Below are 14,770 nucleotides of genomic sequence, written 5' to 3' on the forward strand. Positions count from 1 at the left end.
ATTCTTGGAACGTTCTTCGAATGTCTTACAAACTGATCTCGCCTTAAATAGTTGTGCCGAAGAATTCTGACCGACTCTAGACAAGATTTCATCAATCATGTCTCCGGGTAGGTCTCTTAAAATATTGGGTTGTCTATCCATTTTGTGTTTTTATACTGTAAAATAGACAAGAGTTAGATTCATAAAAAAAATACTTATTAATACAAGCAATTTTTACATATATCATAAAGCATAAGCACACTATATTACATATATTACACCACACGAATACAACTATCTTATTCCGACTCGCTTGTTTCTTCTTCTTCGGTTTTGGTTCGTTTTGCCAAGTTTCTAGGGATATATGATGTTCCCCTAATACGAGCCGTCGTTTTCCACATTGGTTTAGAAAAACCTGGTGGTTTAGAGGTTCCCGGGTCATTGTTACAACTTAAGGACTTCGGGGGTTGACGATACATATAAAGTTCATCGGGGTTGGAATTAGATTTCTCTATTTTTATGCCCTTTCCCTTATTATTTTCTTTTGCCTTTTTAAATTCAGTTGGGGTAATTTCTATAACATCATCGGAATTCTCGTCGGAATCCGATTCATCGGAGAATTGGTAATCCTCCCAATATTTTGCTTCCTTGGCGGAAACACCATTGACCATAATTAACCTTGGTCGGTTGGTTGAGGATTTTCTTTTACTTAACCGTTTTATTATTTCCCCCACCGGTTCTATTTCTTCATCCGGTTCCGATTCTTCTTCCGGTTCCGACTCTTCTTCCGGTTCCTCTTCGGGAACTTGTGAATCAGTCCACGAATCATTCCAATTTACATTTGACTCTTCATTATTATTAGGTGAGTCAATGGGACTTGTTCTAGAGGTAGACATCTATCACATAATATCAAACGCGTTAAGAGATTAATATATTACATAATATTCACATGTTAAAAATATATAGTTTCCAACAAAATTTGTTAAGCAATCATTTTTCAAGTAAACACGGTCGAAGTCCAGACTCACTAATGCATCCTAACAAACTAGATAAGACACACTAATGCAAAATTCTAGTTCTCTAAGACCAACGCTCGGATACCAACTGAAATGTCCCGTTCTTATTGATTAAAAACGTTCCATATTAATTGATTTCGTTGCGAGGTTTTGACCTCTATATGAGACGTTTTTCAAAGACTGCATTCATTTTAAAACAAACCATAACCTTTATTTCATCAATAAAGGTTTAAAAAGCTTTACGTAGATTATCAAATAATGATAATCTAAAATATCCTGTTTACACACGACCATTACATAATGGTTTACAATACAAATATGTTACAACAAAATAAGTTTCTTGAATGCAGTTTTTACACAATATCATACTAGCATGGACTCCAAATCTCGTCCTTATTTAAGTATACGACAGCGGAAGCTCTTAATAATCACCTGAGAATAAACATGCTTAAAACGTCAACAAAAATGTTGGTGAGTTATAGGTTTAACCTATATATATCAAATCATAATAATAGACCACAAGATTTCATATTTCAATACACATCCCATATATAGAGATAAAAATCATTCATATGGTGAACACCTGGTAACCGACATTAACAAGATGCATATATAAGAATATCACCATCATTCCGGGACACCCTTCGGATATGATATAAATTTCGAAGTACTAAAGCATCCGGTACTTTGGATGGGGTTTGTTAGGCCCAATAGATCTATCTTTAGGATTCGCGTCAATTAGGGTGTCTGTTCCCTAATTCTTAGATTACCAGACTTAATAAAAAGGGACATATTCGATTTCGATAATTCAACCATAGAATGTAGTTTCACGTACTTGTGTCTATTTTGTAAATCATTTATAAAACCTGCATGTATTCTCATCCCAAAAATATTAGATTTTAAAAGTGGGACTATAACTCACTTTCACAGATTTTTACTTCGTCGGGAAGTAAGACTTGGCCACTGGTTGATTCACGAACCTATAACAATATATACATATATATCAAAGTATGTTCAAAATATATTTACAACACTTTTAATATATTTTGATGTTTTAAGTTTATTAAGTCAGCTGTCCTCGTTAGTAACCTACAACTAGTTGTCCACAGTTAGATGTACAGAAATAAATCGATAAATATTATCTTGAATCAATCCACGACCCAGTGTATACGTATCTCAGTATTGATCACAACTCAAACTATATATATTTTGGAATCAACCTCAACCCTGTATAGCTAACTCCAACATTCACATATAGAGTGTCTATGGTTGTTCCGAAATATATATAGATGTGTTGACATGATAGGTCGAAACATTGTATACGTGTCTATGGTATCTCAAGATTACATAATATACAATACAAGTTGATTAAGTTATGGTTGGAATAGATTTGTTACCAATTTTCACGTAGCTAAAATGAGAAAAATTATCCAATCTTGTTTTACCCATAACTTCTTCATTTTAAATCCGTTTTGAGTGAATCAAATTGCTATGGTTTCATATTGAACTCTATTTTATGAATCTAAACAGAAAAAGTATAGGTTTATAGTCGGAAAAATAAGTTACAAGTCGTTTTTGTAAAGGTAGTCATTTCAGTCGAAAGAACGACGTCTAGATGACCATTTTAGAAAACATACTTCCACTTTGAGTTTAACCATAATTTTTGGATATAGTTTCATGTTCATAATAAAAATCATTTTCTCAGAATAACAACTTTTAAATCAAAGTTTATCATAGTTTTTAATTAACTAACCCAAAACAGCCTGCGGTGTTACTACGACGGCGTAAATCCGGTTTTACGGTGTTTTTCGTGTTTCCAGGTTTTAAATCATTAAGTTAGCATATCATATAGATATAGAACATGTGTTTAGTTGATTTTAAAAGTCAAGTTAGAAGGATTAACTTTTGTTTGCGAACAAGTTTAGAATTAACTAAACTATGTTCTAGTGATTACAAGTTTAAACCTTTGAATAAGATAGCTTTATATATATGAATCGAATGATGTTATGAACATCATTACTACCTTAAGTTCCTTGGATAAACCTACTGGAAAAGAGAAAAATGGATCTAGCTTCAACGGATCCTTGGATGGCTCGAAGTTCTTGAAGCAGAATCATGACACGAAAACAAGTTCAAGTAAGATCATCACTTGAAATAAGATTGTTATAGTTATAGAAATTGAACCAAAGTTTGAATATGATTATTACCTTGTATTAGAATGATAACCTACTGTAAGAAACAAAGATTTCTTGAGGTTGGATGATCACCTTACAAGATTGGAAGTGAGCTAGCAAACTTGAAAGTATTCTTGATTTTATGTAACTAGAACTTGTAGAATATATGAAGAACACTTAGAACTTGAAGATAGAACTTGAGAGAGATCAATTAGATGAAGAAAATTGAAGAATGAAAGTGTTTGTAGGTGTTTTTGGTCGTTGGTGTATGAATTAGATATAAAGGATATGTAATTTTGTTTTCATATAAATAAGTCATGAATGATTACTCATATTTTTGTAATTTTATGAGATATTTCATGCTAGTTGCCAAATGATGGTTCCCACATGTGTTAGGTGACTCACATGGGCTGCTAAGAGCTGATCATTGGAGTGTATATACCAATAGTACATACATCTAAAAGCTGTGTATTGTACGAGTACGAATACGGGTGCATACGAGTAGAATTGTTGATGAAACTGAACGAGGATGTAATTGTAAGCATTTTTGTTAAGTAGAAGTATTTTGATAAGTGTATTGAAGTCTTTCAAAAGTGTATAAATACATATTAAAACACTACATGTATATACATTTTAACTGAGTCGTTAAGTCATCGTTAGTCGTTACATGTAAGTGTTGTTTTGAAACCTTTAGGTTAACGATCTTGTTAAATGTTATTAACCCAATGTTTATAATATCAAATGAGATTTTAAATTATTATATTATCATGATATTATCATGTATGAATATCTCTTAATATGATATATATATATATATATACATTAAATGTCTTTACAACGATAATCGTTACATATATGTCTCGTTTAAAAATCATTAAGTTAGTAGTCTTGTTTTTACATATGTAGTTCATTGTTAATATACTTAATGATATGTTTACTTATCATAGTATCATGTTAACTATATATATATCCATATATATGTCATCATATAGTTTTTACAAGTTTTAACGTTCGTGAATCACCGGTCAACTTGGGTGGTCAATTGTCTATATGAAACATATTTCAATTAATCAAGTCTTAACAAGTTTGATTGCTTAACATGTTGGAAACATTTAATCATGTAAATATCAATCTCAATTAATATATATAAACATGGAAAAGTTCGGGTCACTACACTACTTGCCTCGGGTTACACGAAATCTTAATTGGGATAAGACAAGAACGCAATTTGTCTCTAGGCAAGAAGAGATCAAATTATAGTATTAGTGAGAATGTGATTTTTCTTGTTTGTATAATGAAAGCAAAGTCTCATATATATAGAAAATGAAAAGGTGCAATGAAAGGACACAACCTTTCAATGAAAGTGTGCAACTCTTCATTGACACCTTTTAGAAAATAACATCACTTTTCATGAAATGATGTAACCATTCATGGTTACATTTTCATCAAATGATGTAATTTCCAAGACCTTATCGAATTAACCCGAACGAGCGTGCACTCCGCACTCTCCAAACTCGTCATTGAGCTTAATGCGATAAGCATTTGCTTTCTAGTAAATCTCAATTAACTAAAATGATTGTTGATAACACTAATGCGATAAGCATTTGCAATTTTTCAAAAGAACTATTAAGAAGATAAACTTCAACCTACCTCAACTTACGGGTCTAAACACATACTTTGGGATCAGAATATTTATGTGTTTCAATCTTCAGAAAGTAAGCTTTCCACATTGAAATTCAGCTTCTAGCGTTTTACTAGAAGGGAATTGGGTGTCTCACTTTGGAAGATTTCGGTGGACTTCAATCCCACTCTCATAGCCGACTTGTGCACTAAGTCTCAGGCTAACCATTTTGTCAAGTGATTCGCAATATTTTGTTTGAACTCAACAAAAACAAAATCTGTAGATATCACTTCATTCGTGATCTACTCACGAAACACAATATGTCTAAGGAAATAGTATCTAGATTTTCCCTTGTACATTTGACTATATGCCTTAGCCAATGAATATCCCATAATTAGGAATCTAAATGGACATTACACTCATCTCTTTCAACTTCAATCAAATTTTCTTTGTAATCCTTTGATCCAAGGACTTATTAAATTCTTATTCTTCCATAAGAATCTCGCGAGTACTCAAATTAATTGATTGATTAGTCATTGCACATGTCCACTTTCCACAACTCACCAATGTAAACCTTATAATTTGTACACCTTTTTATAATGTATTTCCATTATCCTTATGCACACAATCATTACCATTACATTGGATAGTGAGACTATAATTATAAACACTCTTAGTCAAACTACTCCTAGAACCAAGAAGTAACGAGAACAAGTTTATAATATCAATAATCTGGACATCAACCTTTTGATCTAAGATACATCATGTATACCAAGTGTAAAATCCAACAACTTGTGAATATAACCATTATCTTGATCAATAGTTGAATATATACATCCTTAAATACTTAAGGATTCTTCATTTGAATTGGACTATAATTCAAATATATTACAAGTATTATAATACTTACCGGTATTAATAGTCAATTATCCATGACATAACGTCATACCGAAGTCGTCAATTTATACAAGTTGTTGAAAAACCATAATCGAAATCGACAAGGAACGTTTGCACAAGCAACTGTACAAAAGTCATATTGGAACTGTCGATTTTGACAACAGACAATCAATAGCAAATAACTACCATAATTTGTTATCTTGCGAGAGTTTGTCTTTGAATTTAAGTTCAACAGTTATCAAATATAACATGTTTACACCTTTTGACAAAAGGTTAGATTACCTTTATGTCAAAATTTTGACAAACGGATATTATTTTTAAAATTCACCGGGTGATTGACCCTCTACCTAAAAAAAAAAATAAAAATTTGACAAACGAACTCTTAAACACAAAATATGTTTAACGCAATTTGGATCAGTACCAAAACCAGAGTTTATTGTTGTTGCTGGACAACAGAAACACAAATGGTATAACCCCCAAGGCATGCGTACCCCAATTATTTCCAGATTTCACTTTCTATCAAAAGGACACCATTTAAAACCATACCATGGTGACGGTTCATGAAATTCTAATCCATCATATCATGATATTATATTTCAAGATTAATTAAAAAATATATATATTTATGCAGGCAAATCCGTCTACCGTGATAGACACATGTGAATGTTTGATCATATCAACGTATATGTCATGCAATTAATCCTTATGTGCATCAAAATATCAAGATAAAATATCAAAAATGATATGTATACGTATTTTCTATTGAAACTCAAACCTTTGGTTTTACAATATTCCGTTGTTTAATTGAAACCCAAGAACACCCTTAACTTATTGTTGCAGAAATGCATTTACTTGAACATGTTGGTTACTCGCCAAGGCATTATGCGAAACGACAAACACAACCATCAATATATTCAATACATATATTTCAAGCAATTTCCCAACGGTTACCGGTAATAACATGTTTCTAAGCCAACGGTATCCAAAAGTCAACATTTGTAACGGTTATTTGCATTGTAAAAATTATCTAATGTCTATTAACAGTGAACCGTTACACATGTTCAAATTAAACTTAATCTTGCAATTCAATTATAGATGTGGACTCATCATGCATGCGCGAGACACATATACGTAATTTGTTTTACTGATAATAAAACAAATGGAAACATTTAATGCAAAATGTAATTAGTCTTGCCAATGAAGACTTGGACCCTATAAAGAAATTAACAGAAATATGTACCTTACATGTGATAAGCATGTACCTATCTTGGATCGTATCACAACACAGTTCTTGTACGCTTTTCCACTTGTACGCCTTTCATAATCAAATTACTCTATGCCCTTCAAGTTATTATGCCACATCTTTCACAGAATCATCAAAGGTTTATCACAACGTATATACTTTATCGCTTCGTATCACGTTCTTCCTCACAGATTCATCATCCACAATTATCACGAAAATACTTAATTAGTTTGTTAGAAATAAGGGTTGTAAATGATAATCCGGGATTGATTCTTGAATCGTGAAACACTTTCCTAATTAAGTATTTCGACCCTACTTGCCTCGGGTTACACGAAATCTTAATTGAGATAAGACAAGAACGCAATTTGTCTCTAGGCAAGAAGAGATCAAATTATAGTATTAGTGAGAATGTGATTTTTCTTGTTTGTATAATGAAAGCAAAGTCCCATATATATAGAAAATGGAAAGGTGCAATGAAAGGACACAACCTTTCAATGAAAGTGTGCAACTCTTCATTGACACCTTTTAGAAAATAACATCACTTTTCATGAAATGATGTAACCATTCATGGTTAACTTTTCATCAAATGATGTAATTTCCAAGACCTTATCGAATTAACCCGAACGAGCGTGCACTCCGCACTCTCCAAACTCGTCATTGAGCTTAATGCGATAAGCATTTGCTTTCTAGTAAATCCCTTGCTTTCTAGTAAATCCCAATTAACTAATATGATTGTTGATAACACTAAAATCACCAACAAATCATTCAGTCCCCAATTGCAAAACCTTATTTTCAATCAACAGCAACAAGCCAACAATTGATTACCAATCATTACTACACAAGCCTTAATTTCAATCAACAGCAACAATTGATTTCCATGATAGTTTGATGTTAGTGTGGTCGTATTGCTGTTCAGGTCCTAGGTTTTATGCATAAATACAAACAGTGGTTAAGAGCCAAAAACGGTTCAGAATTGTACCATCTCGTTGTTCAATCAAAGATCTCTTGAGCTTCAATGATGCTATGCTGGCTGAATAAACAGACTGATTTCAGTGAATATTCCAACAAATTATTTTAAACAAGAATAATTTGATAAACAGTTTAGGCTTACTCGTCATCTTTGCAACGTGATAATATACAGATGAATGAATAATATAATAATAATAAGTTGTATTAAAACATATTGATATTTAACTCATACTCCTATTCTCAAATATCGGATCCCATTTTGTTGATGAGTTACTAATATCTGTCACATGATTACTCATATGAAGATCATCAAGAATACAAAGCATCAGCTGCAAAATTTTATCAAACAATTCATAAGATTGATCATCACCTAGGGCTGTTAACGAACCCAGCAATAAACGAGCTACTCGATTTCGAACTCGTTTAATTCGAGTTCGAGCATTATAGAATCCGGATTTGAGTCGAGCTCGAACAAAAAATATTGTTCGATTACTTTCACGAGCCGAGTATTAAATATTCGATTCGGCTCGCTCGAGAGCTCGTTTAATAGTCGAATGAGTTAATCACGCATATATGGCTTGAATAACTCGATTAAGTTCGAACAAAGCCAAGTAAGACGAGTAAGTTCAAACAAAGCCAAGTAGGACGATTCGAACAATGTGGGACGAGCAACACGAGCCGAGTGGAACAAGGTGAAACGAATTAAAAATCATAAGTATGCACGATGGAAGATTCGAACATATGATGTGTAGCCTACAAGTCCCGTGCTTTTGCCACTAGAGTAGACATCACCCTTCATCACACTAGGAGGCGTTATAAATGTCAACAAGCAGTTTAACTAAATCAAGGACTTGTTTGAACTCTGTAGTTGTGATATAAAAATAAAATGTGAATGAAAAATAAACATATATACAACAAAGATGGTGAAAATGAACCAAAAGAGACAAATCTTACCTATTGTCTGGCGCAAAATATGAATTTGCATAGTGGAAATAAAAAGGGGCAAAAGATGGTTGATATGAAGCAAATGTCCAGTAGAAACAGAGTTGTATATTTGCTCTCTTTCAAGATCTAACACTAATTTCAATTCTGAGGGCTTTTGATCTTCACATAATCGTTGAATGATTGAAATCAAAACTTCAACAACTGGATTCGAGCCTATAACAAAGTGAAACAAATAAGTTTCCGTAGAGATCACAAAAACCCGTGCAGAAAATTTATTCGGTAAAAGATCATACTTGCGGAAAATTTAGTTGGAAATCAATTGTTGCTGTTGATTGAAATAAAGGTTTGTACAGTAATGCTTGGAAATCAATTGTCGTTGATTGAAATTAGGGTTTTGCAATTGGAGACTGAACGATTAAACTACGGTTTTACTGAAATACACTGTAACGTGGATTGCTAAATTGAACGGACTAATTTACCCTCATGTGCCTAGCACGTGAAGAAAACTTACCGACAAGAATTTAACGGAAGTTGGGCTGGAGGTCATCCATGCTAAATTTCAAAAGTTGAAGGTCAACAACGCCAAAAAAACAGATAAAGATTATTCATGCTATATGATACAAACAGCGCAATTTTGTCCCCATTATAAGTATAATTAAGGGTAAAATAAGTAATTACGTACATAGATCAAAAAGTGGTGTGAGCACACGGGTTCAACACTAATAATTCATAATTCATTCAATTAATTTCAGAAATTATAAACTCAGTATATCATTGTCCTAAAAAAATAAAATCAGTATATCAATATTATAAGTGCAAACTGATACATTATATGTTGATCAGAATACAGTACGGACGCTACAGATTTAAGGATAGATTCGAAACTATGAAATCGATTCATAAAATTGAACGCAATTCAAATAACTTGAAAACAGTACGTACGAAATGAGTTATAAGATCGATCGATAAATAAAAATCAGTTCATCAGATTAACGGCAAATAGATTAACAACCTAAATCATTCGATTAATTTCAATAGATTAAACTGTACCAGATCTAATTCATACACATAGATCGGAAGTAATAGCTACTTATTGACGGATACTGATCGAACGCATAATCAGCTAGCGGCAGCGCTGTCTTCAGCGGTGGAATCAACGGCAGCAAGTTCATCGGAAGCTTTTTTAGCAACGGCGTCAACATCAACGTCATCAGGATCAACAGCAGGGTCAGATTTGTCCATAGAGGCACGAGCCTTATCGAGCCATGGTTTGAAAGCTAGCTCAATTGCGGCCCAACCAAAAGCTAGGGCTCCGATTACTACGACGACTGATTTCAGCGGTGTTGGTCCTCCTTTAGCCATCTGGAACTGATTTTTTATTTCTAAATTCCTAAATTCAGAATTTTACATAAAATGAAAAAAGGCGAGTGAAATATGAAGAAATTAGGTCAAATTTAAAGGGACCACGTAACACCTAATTTGGTTACTTGTTGTCCAAGTGTTGAAACTGACCAATACATTTTGAGGCTTCTTTGAGCAGATAACTTCTTATCGTATACAATTGGCTATAGTTTATAAATACAAGTAAATGACGAAATCATTTGTTTATATATCAAAGTTTTGGCGTTTTTATCAAAGACGCCTTAGTGCTTTTATTGCGTTTCTATCAAGTTCTTTTGACGTCCATTCGGTTTTCTAGATGGATTTTAATCTCTCGGATGCCGTATAGATTGATTTCAATCTTTTATTTTTGTCTATGCTGTTTCTTTGCCTTGATTTAATAATGTTTGTTGTTGCGAGCTTAGTTTTAGTGGTTAGTTTATTTATCTTGGTTCTCTTGGTTTGTAAGTTTTGCAGAAGGTTTCATTTTGGATGAACCTTCTATTTTGTTATAAAAGTTCAATCGTTTTTGTGCGGAAAAAAAAAAATGTTTTTGGCTTACTATGTACAATTTGCCTTTGTCTTACTATGTCTGTGAAGCAATATCGAATGACAATATTGAACTACTTCAGTCCTAAATCGAATAAGGTGTGACCCGTTTAGCCAAAGTAACGGGTATTTAGGACTAATCTATACATGAATCTATATGTTTGTTCAGGTCTGGTTTTGTACAGTTATTATTTAAAATTGGAGCTATGTTAGCATTCTCATATGAAAGGTAAGAAATGAAGTCAAAGATTTATAATAAAACCATCACTCCGTACTACTAAGTACTAACAAACTCAGGTTGCCAATATGTAGATATAACATGGTCTGCAGGATAGAATAGGTAGCAAAATGATCATATCCCTATTCGGAACATTGTAACAAGATTCGTCCAACGATACAGTTGTTTACAAAACAAGATATAACAGTCTTAGAGAACTAACGGCCTCGGCCACGACCACGCCCGCGTCCACGGCCTCTTCCACGTCCCACCGGTTTCCCTGAAAGAATTTAGTGTAAATGAATTTATTACATTTGACCTAACATGTTCGATCCAAACCATTCATTCATTCATTCATTTTCATTTTTTGATATTATAACAAAATGCTAATGTAGTGGATTCAAATATTAATTAATATTATTGTAGCACTACTTGTTTTAAAATCATAACGATGTGCTATGTGTTATTCACTCGTAAATAATTCTAAAACTAGAAAAGAAGTTTATGATCAATCAAGTCAAAGCATTTTGACAGATATTTGAACCCAGGACCATTTTGACCCGTTAACCAACCCATCTGATCCATCTCCCTTTCTCATCTTCAGTAAAATTAGTACGAGTACTATTTGCAGAAGAAAAATAAATATATAACGTTGAAGAAAAATTAATGGAAATTTGACAGTGAACACGATACCTGCAGTTGGTTTCTTTGGTTTAACCCTAGGTGTTTCTTCGACCAGAAGGGTTTCAAGATTTAAGCTGTCAGGCAAGATATAGTATCGAATGTTATTGCCCCTGACACTTAGGTGATCTAGCGTCACTGGATTCTTTCCCTTGAGGGTAAGTTTAACCGTCTTCAAATGTGTATTCATACTGATATCCACACCTATAAACATGGCCAAACATGAGAAAAATGTGAATCATAAATTCACACTAGTTAAAAGTTGTAGGGCCCATTAAGTCTAAAAAAACGAACGAGACACTTATTTAAAGCATAAACGAAAGCGCAAAGACTTATATTTCACTTTTACACTCACAAGTATGTATGTTGTTAGTTAATTAGCATTTAAATTTGAACTAGTGGCTGGAACAGTTGCAAACAAAAACTATAAGCAATGCAAGCTTCAATATTGTATAACACTATAACTAGTGTCATATTTATAATAATCTGGAACAATCGATCTAACAAAACACTAAAGGCAAACGAGAGAGACTGCTAAATGTAGCAACTGCCACACAGAAATGTCTAATTTACTTATTTGTCATTCCATAATGGTATCCCTGACTCTAGTTGTTTTAAAGATCACATTGCTATCGCTATAACAGCTGCTCGCCTTTACATGGCTTGGCTTCATTATCACTTATATGTAGTGTAGCGAAAGGGCTTAAAATGAGATTCAATTATAACTCAAAAAGTGCAAAATCTAACATCATGTCACAATAACGATTTTGGGTGGTCTTATGGGGTGATATTGGTCAATGGGGCTTAGAATGGGCGTCCACTCGTCCAACATATATTCTTTTAGTCCTTTTCTTTCGTTTTGCTCACATTTTTCGACTAACTTCCAATCATACCTAGCCACATCACCAAAACCAGCCTCACACAATATTGACACGTCACTGTCATTCCTCTAAAAATATCCCATACACGTCAATACGTCACATTCACCATTACCGGAGTGAGTGGTCTAACTTACTCGGTTATTTATATATAACGAGACAAAAAAGGAATCTTTTGTACCACGTCTTAACACGGGTCAGCAGGTTGACCCATCAACAATCTTTGTTTTTAGCTACTTTTAAAAAATATACTACTATGAGATATCTGATTACTGACTAACATTCTAAATAGTAAAAACATAGTTAAGGTGTGTATTTGGCATATATCAGTTTTTACTAATGTAAGAATCACATATGGACCTATGCTTAACTTTTTTGAAGACATCATAGTTAACAGACATGTATTTGGCATACTTTAGTTTTTACTGCAACTTTTGCAGGTTAATAACAATGCATTTTTCTCAATATCTTTTCAATAGAATTGCTCTAGTCACTAAAAACGTAGTCTTAGAACTCGATGGAACTGGCAACCTTGTACTCACCGGCGACCGCACCACAGCTTGGACATCAAACACAACAGGGTTCGACATTGAATCCGCAGAGCTACTGGAAAGCGGCAACTTGGTGCTATATACCACGAACCAGGACATAGCATGGCAAAGCTTCACCCACCCATCAGACACACTACCCGGTCAACCTTTGACCATCTCACTAGAGTTGACTTCTTCACGAATACCGACACGTGGAGGTGGTTACTACACTTTGAGAGTTAAACTACAACAGACCACTTCATTAAGCTTAGCTTTAATATGCAACTTAGAACAAGACCCTTATAACTTATCAATGGAAGCTCAGTCTAATTACTCTTATTGGGAAACACCCGAGTTTTCGAACGTCACAGGCGATGCGGTGGAGGTTCTTGACCAAGCAGGAAGTTTCGGGGCGGTTTAGGGAGCATAATATATTTAATTAGGATCTCGATGATTTCCAACTAACAATACAACAAAGGGGAGCAAGAAACCATACAAGGTTATGAATTATGATACACCGCCAGGTCTTTGGCCTATAGATATCAAGTGTAGTGATTATAGAGCTCCTCAACCAAGTGTTTTACGTGAGACTCTCGCCTAGCGCCTAGGCCTTCAAGCACTTAGCACCACAAATTGCCTTTCGATTTTTTAGACCAAGGAAACAATTACCAGCACATCAAACCATATAGACGTTTCGTAATTCATACGTGTCCCACATCCACATGCATTACAATTAGAATTATATGAGTTGATCCTGAAACCTAATCTGTAGTGTTTACTCTCCTTTTTCTTTCAACCTAATCACACAAAAGGCAAATCCCTACAACAATATTCTTCTCTGAGTCACTCTAGTTTAGATATTAGAATCATACCAAAAATAATAACACTAAAAATTAATTAAAAAAAATAAACAAAACCCTAGGATAATATCACCATCACACTAGAAAATTTGCACAGTTCTCAGTGATTAAGGCCTGAAATATATGATTAAATTAAAACTCTAACAACCTGTGATTGTGCCGTGAACAACTGTTCCGTTTTTTAGCTCGATCGACACCGTTTCATTGTTCAGCTTCATCAAAAACCTAATTCCGTAAAAAAAAATTGATCAAATAATCGCGTATAGGAAGTCCAAATTCTGTCGAAAATCTTATAGAAAAAATGAAAATGAATAATTAGGCTTACCGTACGAGCTTCATTGCCGGAGAGATTGAAGGAGATGCAGACGACTAACGATTTGCCGGAAAACGAAAAGGGAAAACGATAAGTAAAATGAGGGTTTTTGCGGTTTTAGGGCTTTGAAAAAAGAACAGTAAATGTATATTCTTTGATAAATTAATGGGCCAAGTCCAGGACCCGATTTGGAGAGCCCAATACTTTTAAGTGGTAGTTACCAATGCAATCTTAGATTTTTTAGGAGAAATTTACTGAAATAGACACTTTTGACCCTCTCTCTTAAATATAAGCATTGTCATATGACTTTTTACGCATATAAGCATTGATTTCGCCTAATGTTTAGGCGAATTAGGCGAAACACTTAACATTCAATAAAAACACTCTACGTCATCAAAAATCTTTCACTTGTTTTTTTTCAATTATTTAAAAGATTTCGCCTAACCTAACCTTTTTAGGCGATTTAGGCGAAATATTGTTTAGGCGAGTTATGCGTAACGTTTAGACCAATCCAAAAC

The 14,770-nt window shown here is 33.7% G+C and overlaps 2 protein-coding genes across 3 annotated transcripts; both read right to left on the reverse strand.

Annotated features, from left to right (window-relative positions):
• Positions 1–7,249: 7,249 nt before the first annotated feature.
• LOC139873663 (small nuclear ribonucleoprotein SmD1a-like) lies at positions 7,250–14,374 on the reverse strand. 2 transcript variants are annotated; one of them, XR_011767398.1, is made up of 5 exons: positions 14,265–14,374; positions 14,088–14,164; positions 11,684–11,875; positions 11,082–11,270; positions 7,250–7,260 (listed from the first exon to the last, which is right to left on the reverse strand). XR_011767398.1 is itself a non-coding variant. In XM_071861604.1 (4 exons), exons 1-4 carry the CDS (start codon positions 14,276–14,278, stop codon positions 11,209–11,211), a joined length of 345 nt encoding a protein of 114 aa, XP_071717705.1. In that variant the 5' UTR covers positions 14,279–14,374; the 3' UTR covers positions 11,052–11,208. The 2 variants fall into 2 exon arrangements, 1 of the variants encoding a protein (XP_071717705.1); XM_071861604.1 differs by lacking the exon at positions 7,250–7,260 and having other exon boundaries at positions 11,052–11,270.
• On the reverse strand, positions 9,811–10,360 carry LOC139873398 (outer envelope membrane protein 7-like). The gene has a single exon (XM_071861333.1). The coding sequence runs from the start codon at positions 10,204–10,206 to the stop codon at positions 9,964–9,966; it is 243 nt and encodes an 80-aa protein (XP_071717434.1). The 5' UTR covers positions 10,207–10,360; the 3' UTR covers positions 9,811–9,963.
• Positions 14,375–14,770: the final 396 nt, after the last annotated feature.

Source organism: Rutidosis leptorrhynchoides, chromosome 10 (genome assembly GCF_046630445.1).
Source record: "Rutidosis leptorrhynchoides isolate AG116_Rl617_1_P2 chromosome 10, CSIRO_AGI_Rlap_v1, whole genome shotgun sequence".
Taxonomy (NCBI): domain Eukaryota; kingdom Viridiplantae; phylum Streptophyta; class Magnoliopsida; order Asterales; family Asteraceae; genus Rutidosis; species Rutidosis leptorrhynchoides.

Coding starts and splice junctions, on each gene's coding strand:
- LOC139873663 (XM_071861604.1), bottom strand. Junction 11,876..14,087: donor TGTTCACGGCACAATCACAG/GTTGTTAGAGTT, acceptor CCATGTTTATAG/GTGTGGATATCAGTATGAAT. Junction 11,271..11,683: donor ACCAAAGAAACCAACTGCAG/GTATCGTGTTCA, acceptor AAATTCTTTCAG/GGAAACCGGTGGGACGTGGA.
- LOC139873398 (XM_071861333.1), bottom strand. CDS start 10,206: ATGGCTAAAGGAGGACCAACACCGCTGAAATCAGTCGTCGTAGTAATC.